Source organism: Budorcas taxicolor, chromosome 10 (genome assembly GCF_023091745.1).
Source record: "Budorcas taxicolor isolate Tak-1 chromosome 10, Takin1.1, whole genome shotgun sequence".
Taxonomy (NCBI): domain Eukaryota; kingdom Metazoa; phylum Chordata; class Mammalia; order Artiodactyla; family Bovidae; genus Budorcas; species Budorcas taxicolor.
In genome coordinates, this window is record NC_068919.1 from 77,716,702 (window position 1) to 77,735,856 (window position 19,155).

Here is a 19,155-nt window from a genome sequence, read left to right on the forward strand (position 1 = left end):
CTCAGATACTTGTATACTCCAATCTAGTTTCTTCTAGTGACTCTTAAAGGAGGTAGATTAACTTCATCCAGAATAACCAACTAAAGATAAACACCCCAGAAGTAGGGCATATATATGTTGATGGGGAGGGGCAGAGGGCAGGTCTAGATAGGTTCTTTTATGGTCTAATCTTCCCGCCTCAAACCCTTTGGCACAGGTACCCAGACCCTTACAGAAGGTAACTGGAGTTCAAACTAAATATGACCAAGTGCAAGATACTGCATCAGTCTGAAGGGAGACCTAAGAACTGTGTCATACATGGAGCCTGTCCTCAGAGTTCAAACTTGCAGGGGTGAGAGTAAGATATGCAGTAACAGCTATACTTTAGGACACATGGTGCCTTAAAAGTTACACAGCGCCAGAGTTCAGAAGTGGGAACAGAGTGCTGGCTAGTGAGATGTGAGAGATTTCATCACACAACTACAGGCAGGCATCTGGCAGGTCCCTAGAAATACTGGAAATGATACATTTTCCCAACTAGATTGGAAACTCCTACTGCCACCCCTGCTTACCCCTCACCCCGGCCTTGCTCATCCTAACCAGAAAGCCTGTCAAGTCATGCCTGTTATGTTATTAAACAGGGATAACTGACTTAATTACTTTAAAGGTTTCTTTCAATCCTACTCCGGCATTACCAGTGTTTCTAACTTAAATTCATGCCCAAGAGGATGAGGTGTAAGGGCCTTCCTGACAGTGGGTAATTTTCTAGTAGAAAATGACCCTTTCACCTTGGTGTGTTCTACCCAGGTGGGACGACCCTCACTGAAAGGAGCAGCTAGGAAGTTTTCTTTTTGTCCTGCTTTGTTTTCAGGGTTGCTCTCGGCCCTTGATCTCGTTGAAGTCAATCCTCGGTTGGCCGTGTCAGAGGAGGAGGCCAAGGCTACAGCCAGCCTGGCAGTGGATGTCATTGCTTCGAGTTTCGGGCAGACGAGGGAGGGAGGGCATGTTGTCTATGACCAACTTCCTACTCCCAGCTCACCAGATGAATCAGAGAGTGAAGAACGTGTAAGAATTTAGGGAATAGTGTTTGTTGACACGTGTCACAGTGGGCATTCCAGAGCCATGAGGCGTTTGCGGTGACAGATACTGAATGATCATCTGGGTCAATACTGCCTTAATGAGAACATCTGTGCATTCTTACAATTGTAAAGTTTCCTTCCCTTTCATTTTGGTGACCGATAATAGTACTGTACATGTATTGGTTTTTTGACGCTCACAGGGTATTAATATGTTGGAGCACTGTGTAAACTTAAAGAAGTCATAAAGGACATTTATTACCTTGGTATATCATACTGGTCTTATTACTGTTCCTTCACATTTCAGTGGTCTTCCGTCTTCCTCCCTCCACCCACAGTGGCTACACAGTGCCTTCTTGAACCGCTAGTTCACAGCAGCAATAAGATTTTTTTCCACACCTCTAACGCCATTCATTCACAGAGTCACAGTTCTGGTCCACAAACCCTTCCCTACAGGAGGTTTAATGCCTGCGAAAGAATTTGTAATAAACCAGGCCTCCCAGAATGGCTAGCTCCAGTAAGATGACGATGGAAAGTAGCAGCTTGTTGGTTGTCACTCTACAAAGAGAAGCAAAGTGGGATGTAGTCAGAACTCTGGGTAACCTTATTTCTTTCCATTCTTAATACTGAGGAGTTTGACCTGGGGCCAAGACAGGATACTGTGAGGCAGACTGAATTTTTGTTTGATCATGTAGCCACTTAGTAACCTGTAAATAATTACTACTATCTACCTCACAAAAATATTGAAAAATGGGGCAATAAGGTACCAAAACATACAAATGTTTTTTTTCTAAAATGTCTTCAAATAGTAATTAGTACTTCACTTTAAAAGTACTTTTTCTATGATGGGCTAATTAGAAAAATATTAAATGTACATGTGAAAAAGTATACCATATTTTAAATCAGTTGAATCAGATTTCAAAGTAGAAGTTCACTACCTAACCATCTACAGCTGTGAGGACACATTAGGAGAAGGGGTGCCAGGAGACTCCAGGGTCCAAGTCCAGCTTGGGTACAAGGAGGTGGTCCTGCTTTAGGATGAGTAACTAGAAGCTGGGAGTGCCTTTCAATGTCTTCTCAAACTTCTTGCCTTTCTTTCTCTATAAAGGTAGAAATTTTTCTGACACTCCTATATTCTTTAACACAAAGAATCGAAATCGGACATTTCTTCCTGCTCCACAAGGAACTTACCACTGTTTGGAAAATCTCACTTTCTTGCTAGTTCCATGACTTGGTTATAGTCTCACTCATACTACCTACACCGACTCACCCCCCAAATTCAGCCTCAGTGCCAATACTTCCCTTCTGCCCATGGCTCTGCTGCTGTCAGCACTTACCTAGAGGGTTTTTTCTCAAGTCAGCTCCTTGCTAACAAGACAGAACTCCCAAATAAGGGCTGACTCCCATAAAGGGCAAGCAGAGCCAAAATCAAGTATGAAGCCATAGCAGTGAAAAGTTTTCTAATTAAGTTTTTACAAATTTATTTCCAGGAATATGAAGCTCTGTTCCCATGTGCTGTCTTCTTTAAGGAATGTAAACTAGGATAAAAAGTCCTTTCAGTAGACCAGTTTTCCATGGCTCCAAATCATACCAGCATATATACTTCCAAAAATGGATTTTTTCCTGGGATACTTAACTATGTGATACTCTTTATTTCTTCTGTTTTATCAGTACCTTTGCAAGTCACAGTTTAAAGCTTTGACATTCTCAGCCGAAAGATTAGAATTAAGAGAAATTAATTCTGTGACTAATTTTTAAAACTTACTTTCTGGACATTGAGCGGAGAATCTTCCGACTTTTGCTCAAGTTTTCACTTGTATCTACCAGCTGAGAAGAGAAAATAGCAATTATTTCCCTCTTCTTACAGAAGTACACACTGTAGAACTGAGCCTGAGTAAATTGACGGGTGTTAAAGGGTTTATGTTGAAAAACTCCCAGAAATCAAATCAATTTAAATGATGGCCTCTATAAATAGAAGAAACTGGAAAGGACAAGATACTTTAATACTTATCAATAAGGCCTAGGAATGATTGTATCCCAAGGCTGCTGTGAGGAGACCTCTGGTACTGAGCTAATCCTTCACTGTGGCTACACAAAACAAAGTCTTCAAGTGTACCTTGCCAGTAACCGAAGTAACTCTGAGCAACTTAAGATGTGAATTTCATCAGCCAAACTCCAGGAGAGCCTCCTGAGTTAATGTTTGTTTTTATAGGCTGGTGGATTACCACTTTTGAGATCTGGTTCTTTTTCCTTTTTTCTTTACCCTTCTAAGAGATACTTATATTGAATTATGAAAGGAATTAATCTTTTTTTAAAAGCCTTTTTTTTCCCCTTTTGGTTGCCTGTTACTAACCTATATAGCTGGAGGATATTTCAACAGATGCCACCTGCCATCTGTTCCTGTTCACCAGTGGCCTTGGTTAAGTTGATCTCTCAGCTCATTCCTCAGCTTTTAAATTCAACTAATCCATCTAGTAAGTTCAAAAGTAAAAACAAATAAACCATGCAATCTCCAAACAAGCTGCTTTCTCTGCAGCTTACTTGAATTCAGTACTTTACTGTGAATTTTCACTGAGGAGGGTGATACCTGACTTGATTTTAAGTTGTCAAAATCATTCTGACTTGATTTTAAGAGTGGAGAATAATGGCTACTAACGTGGGAAAATAACAGCTCAGTGTGGGGATTTGAGATGACTTTCTCATATCTAAGTCTTGCCCACAGTATCTGTGTTTCATTTATCTGCCTCATGCTCTTAATACAGCATTCCATTGGCAGTTTTTAAAATTCCTTTGCAGATGGTACAGAAAGGAAGAAATAAGTTGTTTTCCAGAGCCTCTTAGAGTGATAGTAGATAGAGGCCACAGTATAGTCATCATTTGGCCTAAGGATTTTGTTTTCTCACAGTGATCTCCCTTAGTGTGTAGCAGTAGTGGTGTTAGTTGCTCAGTCATATCTGACTCTGTGACCCCATGGACTGTAGCCCGCCACGTCCTCTGTCCATGGGACTTCCTAGGCAAGAATACTGGAGTGGGTTGCTGTTTCCTACTCCAGGGGATCTTCTCGACCCAGGGATCGAACCTCTGTCTCCTGTGTCTCCTACACTGCAGCCGCATTCTTTACCACTGAGCCATCAGGGAAGCCCATGATCTCCCTTATCTTAGGTTAAGAAGAGTCCAGGATTAAACCTCTTTAAATTGTCGGTAGTACTATTTTATGACATGTGGAAAATAGCCTTGGCTCTAAATGACAGGAAAGCTAGAATCTTTTAAAGCAAATGTTGCTTTCATAAGAATAGCAGGTGTTCTACTAGACGTGTGAGAAACAGAAATTTAGTTCATAATACAGGACCTAATACAGGACCTAATAAAAGGATGGTATGGCTACAATGCTATTTGACAATCTTCAATAAATGCAGAAACTGGGTTTTATGCAATCTCACTCCCCCTGCCCAATGACCTCTAAATCTTACAAGTAAAATTACTTCCAAGGGATATGTTTTAGTCAAGCAAATTACGAACAGAGAAAGCATAAGAACCTAAAAAATCATACCCTGAATTTGGAACTGTGGTAGCTTCTGACAGCAGCAAAACATCAGGGTGTAATGGGCCCACCTACTTTCCCCATTTTTGCCCCTCTCCCTATCCACCCAGACTTACTCTACTCTTGGTACGTTCCAACTGGTCACGTTGCTCCCCCAGCTCTTCTATGATTTCTGAGCCAATCTGGTCAGTCTCTGCGGCAATACGATGAGAACGCTCAATACTCTGGGTGGCCCGGTTCAGGCTGTCAGTGCCTTGAAGAAGCAATGCCCTTTGAGACTGTAGCCGATTCTGACAGGAGTACGGGAGGGAATTGTTAGACTTCTTCCATTATAAATGAATTTATAAGAAGGGATATAATGTGTAGTAATTTTCATTACTTGTAAGACAATCAAAGATGCTAATGAATCAGACTACAAGAGAACCTGGGGTTCAATCTAGGATCACAATACCTCCCAGTCCACTGCTTGTTACATGTAAGTGAGGCAACGAAAGGATTCAATACACCAGAGCATCTTCCTTGTGCTCCTGACGAATCTGAACTGACTCATGTGCTTCCTGGACTAACAACTTCTGAGAGGCAATGGCCCAGATCTGGGATGCAGGCGCTACCTGAAAATGCATACATCCTATCATTTTGATAGGGCAAACCAACTAAACTCTACCACCTTAGAGATAGTGTAATTCACTGAAAGGTCCCACTGATTGGTACTGAGTGACCACAGAATAAGCTATTCGTGTTCAGCACACACAGAAATCACTTAAAAGTGTGAGAGACTACTACTCTCTGGAAAAAAGTAGCTACACTCTTGGTAAGCATCCAAAGAATTTCGCCTCAGGCCAAACACAGAAGACAAATACTGAAGTTGTTACACTGGTGATTTACTCTCAGGGGAGGTAGTATCTGGGGCCAAGTAAGCGCCCTATTTCTGAAACTCCACCAAAGTATTATTCCACCTATTCCTAAGCACAGGAGGCATGAGGACCGAAGCAGCCTTTGTCAGGCCAGAAATAACTACTGACAGAAATGGAGGCAGCTCTAAGTTCTCAGCTCTTCAGAGCATACATGCGTACAAACTCTGGAAAAGGGGTCAGCTCACAAGGCCTATTACTGAGCAGGTGACCATTAGCACTCGATACCACCATTAAGAAGCTGAAAAGATGTGTTTCCAGATCAGAAGCAACAAGAAGGCTTTTTCACTTCATATATAGCATACAGACAAGTGAGTGAGGAAACCACTGAAAAAGGCTGAAATGAACCCCAGTTTACACTGGCTTAAAAGCAGCAGGAAAACAGCATTTTTAAACATAAAAGATGAGGATTTTCAACTGAGTGGGCTTAAGAAAGAGCAGGGAGAGACAGTAAGGTCACATGAATCAACCCCAGATTTGGAACAGTAATTCTACTGAAAGTACTTTATATACCTATATTGTTTTTATAATTTCTGAAACTAATAATTTTAAAGCAAAATTGTTGCTTGGAATTATCTTCCCCCCTTTTGTTTTTGGGGCTTTTTGGGTCACAGATGACCAAAGTCACTGTACACCTTTCATCTCACTTTTAACAAGCGCTACTTGCCTGCATTTTCCCACTCTCCTTTGAAAATTTTACATCATTCTCAAATACTCTGGTTTTCACATCAGGAATGTCAGGCCATTATCATTTGAATATCTCTTAAACCATATTTAGGATGCTTCATGAAATAGGATTTGTTTAATCAGCCCTTCTACATCCATACAGTCTGCACTAGTGGGCCCCCTTCCACTTCTCTCCCACATTACCAGCCAGGCCATTTCTACTTTGTGCTGTGGAATATAGTCCCAAATGTAACACATGAAATTTAACCTTTGTGAAGCTTTTCTCCTTTACCTATCTAGCTTCTTTAGACAGTTTGAGAATACACATTTTCAATTTAGTAGTCTAATTTTATAAATGAGAACACTGGAGGCTAGAGAGGCAGCCTGGCTCACTTTCTATTATGATGAAGTAAGGCGTCAGCCCCCTTTTTGGGAAGCATCCTGCTTTCTCTACTGTATCTGGGCTATTGGGCCATCTTGATACAAATGTAAGGGAAAGCATGGGTTACTTTTATAACAATGCTCTGATAAGTTAAAATCCTAACTGAACTCTGGGGGGATATGTGAGAAAGAAACTGGATTGGTGAATCAGACTAGAGTCCAGGTATAATATGAATAGGTAACACTTGTTTATCACCACTACCCATCAAGCACTATTTTATACATAAAGGATACAAAAAAATCTAAACAGGTAAATTGCTTGGAATGATCTGCATTAAATTCAGTAGAAGCAGGCACCCAAGGGGAGAAGGGAAATTGGATGCAAGAAAGAAGAGGGAAAAAACCAGGCATCCTTGGGGAGTACTTGAACTGTACTCCACAATTTGGTTAATCATTGTGCCACAGACCCACAGGACAAAGACGGCTGAAACTCACCATATGCTCGTTCTCCACAGCGTATGTGCCATATTTCATGTCTCCTCGGGCCCCAGGAGTGGCTGTCAAAGGCGTACTTCTCACTTCCCGATGGAGTTTGGCAAGGTCCTTCCGGTAGGTTCGCAGCTTAGACATCATAGGGTTACGAAAAGATAGGGGTGCATAACGCAGTTCCTCTTCCATCTCTGCCAGCTAGGAAGGCAGAAAGCAGTGAGTAGACGGCCTGCTTCTATTCTCCCTCATATGGGTAATATGTCTAGTTTGGACTAATCAAACCACAAGCAATCCTAAATAAATATTCAACATGTGGCCCAGGAGGGGAAGGACCACATGTGACACCTTTACTTCTTTACTGAGTGCTTGGCACAGTGCCCAACAGGCACAGAACAGGTCTTCAAAAAGTATGTGATGAATGAGTGAGAAAACTAACAAGTAGCTTATAGCTTATTAAACATTTTGACATGTATTCTCTCATTTAATCCTCACAACAGACCAAAACGGTAGGAAATACTTTTACTTCATATATGAGACTTGAAGAAACCTGTTCAAGATTACATAAATCAGGATTCCAGATCTTCATACTCTTTTCAGTATACCAAGTTCTTAGCCTGTTACGGTCCAAGTGCTATCACGAAGCACTTAGGAACCTACTGTACTAAAAATGATTAGGGGTATGGCATCAAGGTTCTTCCCTTCCTCCACCTGAAAATCAACTGTTTGTGTCCATGTGAGAATAACCAGGGGTCCAGATCATTTCCATTTTTCTGGGACAAGTAAATTGTAACACACAGACTCATTTGTAAGAGCCCATGAGTCATTTTCTTCTGCTTTGGATGGCCAGAGTAGGACTGGTTAACTTTAGAAAATGCTACCAAGATGTTAACTGAAAAAGAGGCCTAGCTCTGTAACAGATATCACAGATATATGCCCAGTAATGCAGAGGTATTAGGAAAGTTTCTTGTACGCCCATTATGAAGGTGATAGTTTCCATAGTCTGGTAGGCTGATCCTCCTTCAAATACATGCAGAGCGAAAAAAAAGGATGCAGATGGGCTTAACTTCTCAAAACTTCATTGGAATAAAGGAGGTATTCTTCAACAAACAATACAGTTCTCTGGCTTAAAAAGAATTCTTCAGTCTGCTCTGGGGTAGCAGATACTAGAGGCAACTATTTCTTTGGAGTGCTAACCAGAGACCGAGATTTTAGCTCCAGCCTCCTAAAAGGGTTTGCTAAAGCTAGACACAATGCGATGAAGACAGAGGACCCTTACTTCTAAAAGGTAAGAGCAAAAATTTCTTTCTTTTTTTCTTAAAGAAAAGTCACAGGTTAAATGAAGCAGTTCTTAAACTGCTTAGCAACCTGGACCAACTTCTGATAAGCTGAGGGTCCTGACTGAGAACTCTATCCTGACCATGCATACCTTGCCCAAGGTACCAAAACCTGTTTTTCAAAACAAGGCAATGTGAGTAGGAACCACCTCTGAGCTCCATTTTCTGTGACAGTAAATTTAACAAAGGAGAGTAAGTTATCTTAATGGCCAGCTTTTAAAAAGTGCTTTCAAAAGGCCACCCAGGTAAAAGGAGAATGTCCTTACTGTATCAGCAATGTTTTATCAAGGACTCACAGAGGAATCTTCAAGTTTTACTCAATACCCATCCCCATCAACTGGCCTCATTTAGTAAGAAATAATCAAAACTAAGGTCAATAGACAGGAACAGTTAAATCTGTGATCGTAATGTCACAAGCATTACTTCTGGCAAAGACCAACAGACAGGAAGAGGAAACAGGACTTGTTCCTGTTCTCACCGTTTCATTTGCTTCCTGTTGCTTTTCATCGAAATCTCTGATCAACTTCTTCTTCTCTTCTGGAAAAGATAGATGAGTTTTAAATACTCAATCCTGCTTCCAAACACTTATTTGTAGAGAACATACCCTCTGCTTAGAATATATTCCCCACTTCCTTTCTGGGGGTACCCTACAGTACTTAATCACCCCTGAAAGACATTTAGAAAAGTAAGAGAACTAGTTACCAGAATTAATGGGGGCGGGGGGGGGTGGATGGATGGTATTATCACTGGCATTTAAGTGGCCAGGGAACAAGAGTACCTAAACTAGGGACAGTCCTGTGTAACAATGATCTGGCCCCAAAGACCAACAGCATTCCTACTAAGAAAGAAAACAGGTCTAATTATCGTCAATCTTTTTTCACCAACCTAACAAAGGGACCAGGCACGCTTTGATCAATAAGAATGTTTAACAATACCAATTCTCTGAAGTCTTCATCCCCATGGTAAATCACATCTCTACATTAACACTTATCCACTGCTTTTCTGCAAAATATATTCAAAGCCCACCTACTTTGCTCTCTGGAGAGCCTGCAAGGCATACAGCACAAGTTTCTTAGCCATACCCACTGGCAGTGGTATAGGAAATGATCTAAAATACCACTAACTCACACAGGGGAAAATGTCATTCCTTGTTCAATCCTTTGCATCCTGTCATTTTAGTTCTAGTATGTCTTTAATACCTAAAAACTACTAATCTCCTCTTTAAAAAAATAGAACAGGCTTTAGCCTCAAAGCATGGACATCTAACTAAACCAGCACTGTTTTGTCTTCATTGTAGCTTTTCTGATCATATAGCTAGGTTCTATAGATTTTTCATCTAAGGCAGTGATATAAAGTGTCCTTTTAAAGTAACTTTGTATGTTAAATAAATGCATTTTACATGAAATACTGATATAAAGGAAATAATTACAGTAAAAATGGTGCTTAGACACACCACAATGATGAAGTGAGTACCTGGTAAACTTTGTATGGGGGGAAGTGCTGGGGAGTAAATGAGCTTAGGTTTTGGTCTTAGCTTTGGGCCTAACTCAACATGTAAGCCAGATAATTCTCTTCATCTTTTTGGGACCTAACCTCCCTCCTCGGCTAGGAAATGAGGAGGTAAATCACACCTAAGAAGGAAAAATTAGCCCTATTTATGAGGAGTTTGTTTTTTTTCAAATGTATACAGCAAAATGAATGTTCTCCCTGGAAATCTACACATAATCTACTTATTACCACAAACTGTCACTGTTTATAATATTTTTTGAACTCATCTTTTGGGATTACATTCACAATCTGGGATACTTTTTTTTAAACTGTGGTAAAATACATACAATATAAAACTTACCATTTTGACCATTTTAAGTGTACAGTTAAGTGGCATGAAGTACATATACAATGTTGGGCAACCATCACTGCTATCCATCTATAGAATCTTTGCATCATCCCAAACTCTACACCCAGTAAACACTAACTCCCTATATGCCCTCCCTTCAGACTCTGGTAACCGTTATTCTACTTTCTGTGTCTATGAATCTGACTACTCCAAGCACCCCCATATAAGAGGAATCATACAGTATTTGTCTTTTGTGTTTGACTTATCTCGCTTAGCATAAAACCTTCAAAGTTCCTCCATACTGTAGCATGTATGAGGACAATCTATGTGTTTTTCACTCAGTGTGATTTCTAAATACAAGCCAGCACTGCCATCAACTGAGGAAAGAGCAATCTTTTACCAATGCCAAGAAAACGGTAGAGTATAAGGCCTATGAAGGGATGGCATGTGGGTACTCAACATGCTGTCCTAAGATTTTCTTGGATAATTTTGTTGACCCTGATTTTCATCTCACACCTTGACTTTCAAACCCAATCCCATGTTGGAAGTAACACCACTGTCATGCTTTATATAGATTTTACATTGTGTTAATCACATAGCATCTAGCATGTCAGCTGTCCACTACTTTTTAACGTAAATCACTTGGCTGTATATATTCTATATTCTCAACTTGAGCTCAGTCTCCCTCTGAGTAGAGGAATTTACCTTTTCTTTTGTACATCCCATAGGTTCTAGAACTCTAAACCTGGTAGGGTGCTTCTTAGACACTGTTATTGCCTGCAAGAGTCAAGCGACAATCCACCCTTTACTAAGCGGCATTCATTGTCATGCGCATTCCCTTAATAGCTATTCCAGGTGAACTATTTTTCACCACACACTGCTCACAACGTGCCACCCACCCCCTCAAAAGGAGAAAGTTCAGACAAAGCAAAAGGCCTACCTCTTGACCAGCCATGAGGTAACCACCATGAAATTACCACCACAAGTGAAATTGTTAGTTGTTCTTTGCAACCCCATAGACTGTAGCCCATCAGGCTTTCCTGTTCATGGAATTCTCCAGGCAAGAACACTGGAGTGGGTAGCCATTCCCTTCTCCAGGCATCTTCCCTGACCCAGGGATTGAACCTGGGTCTCTCACACTGCAGGCAGATTCTCCCTGTCTGAGCCAGCAGAAGTGCCAAAGCAGCCTTATTATCCTTGAGTGGGCTGTGTTTCCACCCATCAGCAGTGAAATAATATCTGCAATCAAGAATGGCTACTTCCATGGAGAGCTATCATATTATTTTACAATCAGCATTCACGAAAGTGTTGAGTGCCACCACTCCTCTGAAGAGGCACATCTCCAAACGCAAGCACACTCACTCACTCCTGATCCAAGATGACAGAGTTCTATAAGGGCGCTCTGGTCCTAGATTTTTCTACATCTCTGTTAGTCCTAAGTTCTCCTCATTTAATCTTTGTTAAAGGATATGAATATCTGCTTTCCTAAGGGACAAATTCTCAAATAATTCAAAGAAGGCAGCTGTATAATAAGAATTGGGGTAGGGGGGTGGCAAGGTAGTCCACAGAGTCTTGATCCTTTCACTAACTTCCCTGCATGATTCTGTTATTCTCAGTCTTTTTGGAATACTCTACTCTCTGATTTCATAAGACATATATTCTCCTAGGAGTGCTCTACAGCCTATACACTTTTAAAGATTCAAGAGATGGAACCCCTACCCAACTGAGAGGTATCGATACCTGTTCCTTTATGCTTTGCTCAGAATTGTGAAATTAATGAATGTTAAGAGCTAAGATGGCCCTCAGAAATCATCTAGTCTAACCTCATTTTACAGTTGAGGAAACCAGAGCCTGGAGAAACTGTCTTCCCCAAGGCCATAGAAAAGAGAAGATGTGTAGCAACACTAGTTACAGAATGCAAGTCTCCTGACTATGGCACTGTACACCATGTACACGATGGCACTGAGGGGTATTTTCATGCTCTCAAGGTACACAGGTACAATCCTTTCAAATCTCTTCATTTTTTAGGGAGCTAGAATTAACACTATAATCAACTACAAAACAGCAAGACTGATACCAGGTAGAAGGGACACCGGAAACTCAGAAAAAAAGAGCTACTCTAAATAACACTATTCTTGACCCCTCATGTCTTTCCAAACCATTCACATGTGAGTGACTCACTCTGCAGCCGAAATGTTTGGTAAACGAGGTGCATGGCAGCACAATGTCTCAGACACGGAATAAAATGGAAAGAGCCAGCTCTGAAAGTGCTAGAGGAAGCCCACCTCATCTCAACCAAGGTGGCAGCCTCTCCATCTTGTAGAAAAAGAAAAGAAGGTAGCTCAGTCATGTCCAACTCTCTGTGACACTCCGGACTATACAGTCCATGGAATTCTCCAGGCCAGAATACTGCAGTGGGTAGCCTTTCCCTTCTCCAGGGGATCTTCCCAACCCAGGGATCAAACCCAAGTCTTCCGCACTGCAGGTGGATTCTTTACCAGCAGAGCCACTTGTTCAGTTCAGTCGCTCGGTCATGTCCAACTCTTTGCGATCCCATGAATTGCAGCACGCCAGGCCTCCCTGTCCATCACCAACTCCCGGAGTTCACTCAGACTTGCGTCCATCGAGTCAGTGATGCCATCCAGCCATCTAGCAGTTTGAATTTTCACAGCCCCAGAATGACTCATCTTGGTCCATTAGAACTGTGGAAATAACTTCAGTTTCACCAGGATCTTTAAAATCTGTGATTAATGCTTTTGGTGCTCCCTTGCAGCATTTCTAGGACCTACATCCTCTTTGCAGACCTCATGGTTAACCTGGATCTCACACCATAAAGGAAATTAAAGCATCAGATCACTCTAAGCCTGGTTCCTCAATTATAAATAAGAAATATAACAGCACTGACCTGTATAGTTGTCTGAAAAAGACAATACACATAACAAACACGCAGCAAATGCTAAGCACATTAGGGCTCAACAAACAGTGACTACCAGTGTTTTTAAAGTAAATTCCTAGGTAGGAAGAACTAGGCAAAAACTAAATTTAAAGAATATGAAGTGTTGGAAAAATTAAAATTCTGCAGTCAGTGAGTAATTGTGTTTACCAACCTGCTACATATGGTCCTCCATAGTTATCATTTTTTCTGGTTTCCAAAATAATGGAGTTTTGTGTATAGCAACTGAAATTTAAGTGAATTGAAGTGAAAAACTGAATAATTTTACAATGTTCATTACAACATGTGGAGAGATGCCTTCAGGTGCTACGAAACTAAAACTAGAAATCATGACTATAGGTACTTACTGTATTGACTGGATAAGAATTTACAGCAGCCTGAGATATGTGGAGAGACCTCTTCAGATGCTGCAAAACTAAGACTACAAATTACTGTTGTGGGTGTTTAAAGTAATAATGGATTAATAAGTATCACAAATGCTAATGGACTGTCACTTCCATACAAACTTCCTAAAGTAGGACACATTGCGTCTGTTAATCCTATCCTTTTTAAAAATAGGTGTATACATTGATTTTAAAAGTGATGACAATATGGAAAACATGGTAAATAAAATCACCTTCAGTTTCAACATTTAATCATATATTGAGTTACTATTCTCTTCCCAACAACTCACAGTATTTATACAACCATTCAGCAAATATTTATAGAGCACCAAGTATGTACTAGGCATTGTTCTAGGTGCTTGAGTGCTAAGTTGCTTCAGTCATGTCTGACTCACTTCGACCCTATGGACTGTAGCCTGCACCAGGCTTCTCTGTCCATGGGATTTTCCAGGCAAGAGTACTGGAGTGGGTTGCCATATCCTTTTCCACCTAGGTGCTTAGGATATATAATTAACAAAACAGACAAAATATAGAGCTTACAACAGAAGAAGAGGGAACGCTTCCAAAGTCTTTTATGAGGCCAGCACTACATCAATACCAAAACCAGAGAACATCACAAGAAAAGAAAATTACAGGCCAATATCCCTGATGCAAAAATCCTCAACAAAATATTAGCAAAATGAAGGGCATTTTCCACCGAAACAGAACAAACAATCCAAAAATTTGTATGGAACCACAAGAGACCACAATTAGCCAAAGCAATCTTGAAAAAGAAGAACAAAGCTGGAGGCATCATGCTTTCTGATTTCAAACTACAGCTGACCCTTGAACAAGGGTATGAACTGGGCAGGCCCCCTTATAAACACATTTTTTTCAATAGTAAATTCTACAGTACCATATAACCTGTGGTTGGCTGAATCTGCAGATACTGAGGAACCTTGGACAGGCGGGCCAACAAGCTACACTTGGATTTTCAGCTACACAGAAGGTTGGTGTTCAAGGGTTAACTGTATATTATAAAGCTATAGTAATGAAAACAGTATGGTAACTGGCATTAAAACAGATTCAAAGCTCAATGGAATGGAAAAGACAGCCCAGAAAAAAAATCCACCAATGTATGGTCCCCAGCATATTTTTGTGCCTCTCTTTCAACCTCTACTCAGCCACCAGCATTCTCCTTCTAAAATACAACCATATGGTCCGATTTTATTTTAGAATCTGTATTTTGTTCAGGATATTTGCATCTGTGTTCATCAGGGATAGCGGCCTGTATTTTTCTTTTCTTGTGATGTCTTCTGCCTTTGGTATCAACATGGGCTGGCTTTTAAAGGAATTTAAAATCCTTTATTGACTCTCCATATCAAGTTTAGATGTCTTAATGTGATATTTAGGTCCCTTAGTGGAAACAGTGTCAGACTTTATTTTTTTGGGCTCCAAAATCACTGCAGATGGTGATTGCAGCCATGAAATTAAAAGACACTTACTCCTTGGAAGGAAAGTTATGACCAATCTAGATAGCATATTCAAAAGCAGAGATATTACTTTGCCAACAAAGGTCTGTCTAGTCAAGGCTATGGTTTTTCCTGTGGTCATGTATGGATGTGAGAGTTGGACTGTGAAAAAAGCTGAGCGCCGAAGAATTGATGCTTTTGAACTGTGGTGTTGGAGAAGACTCTTCAGAGTCCCTTGGACTGCAAGGAGATCCAACCAGTCCATTTTAAAGGAGATCAGTCCTGGGTGTTCTTTGGAAGGACTGACGCTAAAGCTGAAACTCCAGTACTTTGGCCACCTCATGCGAACAGCTGACTCACTGGAAAAGACTCTGATGCTGGGAGGGATTGGGGGCAGGAGGAGAAGGGGACGACAGAGGATGAGATGGCTGGATGGCATCACTGACTCGATGGACATGAGTCTGAGTGAACTTCGGGAGCTGGTGATGGACAGAGAGGCCTGGCGTGCTGCGATTCATGGGGTTGCCAAGAATCGACTGAGCAACTGAATTGAACTGAACTGAAGGGTCTGGCTGTGTCTTACGCACCTCATCTACTATTGATCTCCTACACACATCTTAAGTTTCAGTCACAGTTCTGAATATTTGACTTTTTTTTTTCCCTTCCTTTGTTGTCTCTTCTCACTTCCCCTCTTAGGCAAATTCCCACTCAACCCTTTACACTCAGAAGTTCTCCTTTCTGAGCAGCTTTCCTCTCACTCCCCTACGGCCATGTTAGCCTTCCTGTCACGGTCTCAAAACTATCTTAGGACTCATCACACACTTTGGAAATCTGCTCCCATTTAAGGCAAGAACTCACAGAACTCCCCAGACCCAGCATATTGAGTGATTCATAATTCTTGATAGATGTTTATTGAAAATACGGAATTCAATTACAGAGCATAAGCTAAATGCAAGGTATGTGTTATGTATTAATATATTATTCAGTGACTATATTATTCAGTGCCTAATAATTCATGATAGGAAAGCTTTGGAAAGCCTATGAAGTCGTCTTAGTACAAGAAAAAAAGGATTCAGAGATGACACCCCAGTATATTTGCTTAATTAAATCCAACTTATTCAACAAATATTTATTGAGGAATATAAACATAGCAGTGAATAAAGAGGCTGAAGGCTGTTGAAATTCTTATAACCTGAGGATATGCAAATACTATATAATACTTACCCACTGAACAACTAAGTGTTACCAGCAACTTGTGTTGAGACTATTTTGTACTTGGGTAGAAATTCACACCTTTTTGATTGTCCTCAGGTAGATGACAAAAGTGAATACAACTAAGTTTTCTATTTTTGGAAACAGAATGTCCTTTGGCATTATTTAGTCTTCCCTGATAGCTCAGTTGGTAAAGAAGTCGCCTACAATGCAGGAGACCAAGTGCAATGCAAGAGACAGGGGTTTCAATCCCTGGGTTGGGAAGATCCCCTGGAGAAGGAAATGGCAACCCACTCCAATCTGGGAAACGCCATGGACAGAGGAGTCCGGTGGGCTACAGTCCATGCGGTTGGAAAGAGTCAGACACGACTTAGCAACTAAACCACAACCACACCCTTACAGAAACAAATCTTGCAAAATTTAAATCAACACCAGGTGAAAAAAATGATCTATTTTTCAACCATGTAAATCAGATCCAATCACTCTCCTGTTCTGTAGCCTTTAACTTCAAGTCACTGTATTTAGATAAAGACGCAAATCTTTCACCAGGGTTCACGTGGCCCCACACAATCTGGCCCTTTAAAACCTTATCTACTACTAGTATTTCCTTTGCTCATTCCACCCTAAATACACTGGCCCTTTAGTTCTTCCTAGAGCATACCAAGCTCACTTCTGCTTAAGGACTATTGCAGTACTATTCTGGAGAAGGAAATGGCAACCCACTCCAGTCTTCTTGCCTGGAGAATCCCAGGGACGGGGAAGCCTGCTGGGCTGCCGTCTATGGGGTTGCATAGAGTTGGGCACGACTGAAGTGACTTAGCAGCAGCAGCAGTACTATTCTGTCCTCCTGAAACATTTCTCCCAAATTTTTGCATGGTTCAGTCCCTTACTTCAAGTCTCTGCTCAAACGTTACCTCCTCAAAGAGGCCTTTCATAGCGACCCAATTTACAATTAGAGCTTCCCCATTCCTTGCCCTGCTTTATTTTCCTGTATGGCCCTTAACACCACTTCCAAATATTTATATCATCATCGACCCATAAGAACAGAGGTCTCTAAGTCTTTTCACAGCAATCTGCAATATTACCAGCATCTAGACAGTGCCTAGTGCACAACAGCCTCTCTTAATAACTATATGTTAAACAAAAGTATGAGTTTCATTCTCATCAGAGTCATTCAATCCATGTGACCTTAGGTAACAGAGCAAACACTCAAGCTTCCACGCTTCAGGAAAAGCAATGAAAGTCTCATCGGCCTTGCCATCAAGATCTACTTGTTTTAAGGCAAAGAACTATGATAGACCTTCCTATAGAGATTCAACCAGAAAACTCTTAGCTCCCCCAAGACAAGCTTGCAGCACACTGCATTATGAAATCAAGGGGCAGGAAGGTCTAAGCAGAGGTCATAAAAGGATCGCACCTGAAGGCCACCATCCTCATTTTAAAGACCAATCCCTCCCCCAACCCCCACCCGCCCCCAAGACTGGTTATTTACACCAGCCTCAAAAGTTAGATGGCTTTGGGTTTTTAACCCTTTCTGTGCTACAGGTCCTTTGCCAATCTGGTGAAAACTATGGGACTCTTTGGAGAACACTTTCAAGCGCGGAAAACAAAGTATTGAGAGCCACAAAGAAAACCAATTATACTCAGTTTACAGATTTAAGGGTCACAGGTATAAGGTCTCTCATGCCCATCTTGCCACAGTGAAAATGAAACCAGCGAACTCTGAAGGCAACAGGGGATTCAAGAGAGAGATGACACTCCGTGGTGGACCCCTGGGTACCTAAGTGGCAGCACGGAGATTCTGGACGCCGGGACTCGGCCAGGCCTAGGGGGCGTGCCTGAGGATGCCAAGCGAGGAGACGGGAGCGTGGGTCTGGGAAGGAGGTGGGGGTTCTTCCTCCCGGTGCTAGCGGAGCGCTGTTCCCGTTGCCTCATCCCGCCCCTACCTCACCTGTCCCTGCCATCCCCAGGAGCCGCTCCGGCACCCCTCGTAGGTCTTCATGGAGGCCGCGGAAGATCTCGTGCAGTTTCTCGAAATGCTCCGAGGAGGCGGCGGAGGTGGCCATGGCGCAGACCGCTCTCGAGCAGCGGGCGCCGAGATTCTGGGCCCAGGGCCCGCTCCTACTCCGCCGTCAGCCGCCCAGCCCCTCAGGCATCACGGCGACCGCCGCCACAGTCGCCCGACGAGGCGCTTCCGGGGCCGCGGCGGGGTCCTCCCGGGCCGGAACGCCCATCCCCTGCATGCCGTCACTGACGGCGCGCCGGGCGTCAAAGCCTGACAGAAAGTTAGTCTGGCTCCGTTGCCTGGGAGACTTCTGAAGGGGCGGCGGCACTTTGGCGCGAGCGGCAGTCTCGGAACCCCAGAAATACTCAGTCCGAGGCTGTAGGGTAGCCGGATGGCGGAAGGAAGACATGGGCACCCGCGGGCCGGCCGACGCGGGCGCCTCTTTCCTGGGCCCCGCCTTCCGGCAAGGGTGGGGGGGCTCTGCAGTGCATGCCGGGGGTTGTAGTTCGGCACGGAAGACGCTCCGACTCGGAAGTCACGAGTTGCCGGGGGCGGTGGTCCCGCTGTAACCGCGACCGCCGGCGTCACCGTGATGCGCAGCGGTTAGGGTACCAGTTGGCACCTGGCCGTCGTCGTCATTATCTTCGCACTGTGTGACTATACTGATTTCCTCAGTTCACATTCCGGCTGTTAGCTTTCAGTTCTCAGAAGATAGTTGGACCAGGTGCCTGCCTGCCCCCGAGTTGAAAGCACTTTTATCGGGGAGCAGGTGACTGGAGTGACATGCGTTCAGGAGTGGCCCCCGGACAGCAGTGCGACCCCTCAAATAGGCGCTCAGCCTCTTATTTGGGCTTGCTCATGCAGTCATTCACTCAGCAGGTGTTTGTCAATTTAACCGTAGCCTTTATGCTGGGTTCTGGGCATGTGTTGGTGAATA

The 19,155-nt window shown here is 42.5% G+C and overlaps 2 protein-coding genes across 2 annotated transcripts in view; one reads left to right on the plus strand and one right to left on the minus strand.

The window, feature by feature from the left end:
- The window catches only part of ARG2 (arginase 2), a 39,732-nt gene extending 38,414 nt beyond the window's left edge, over positions 1 to 1,318 (plus strand). Inside the window, exon 8 of the mRNA XM_052646450.1 lies at positions 851 to 1,318. Within this exon, the coding sequence (XP_052502410.1) occupies positions 851 to 1,056 (206 nt within the window). The 3' untranslated portion in view covers positions 1,057 to 1,318. The remainder of the gene's footprint in view (positions 1 to 850) is intronic.
- VTI1B (vesicle transport through interaction with t-SNAREs 1B) lies at positions 1,271 to 18,407 on the minus strand. Its single transcript, XM_052646451.1, has 6 exons — positions 18,165 to 18,407; positions 8,856 to 8,914; positions 7,050 to 7,241; positions 4,713 to 4,886; positions 2,821 to 2,882; positions 1,271 to 1,613 (listed from the first exon to the last, which is right to left on the minus strand). Exons 1-6 carry the CDS (start codon positions 18,277 to 18,279, stop codon positions 1,517 to 1,519), a joined length of 699 nt encoding a protein of 232 aa, XP_052502411.1. The 5' UTR covers positions 18,280 to 18,407; the 3' UTR covers positions 1,271 to 1,516.
- Positions 18,408 to 19,155: the final 748 nt, after the last annotated feature.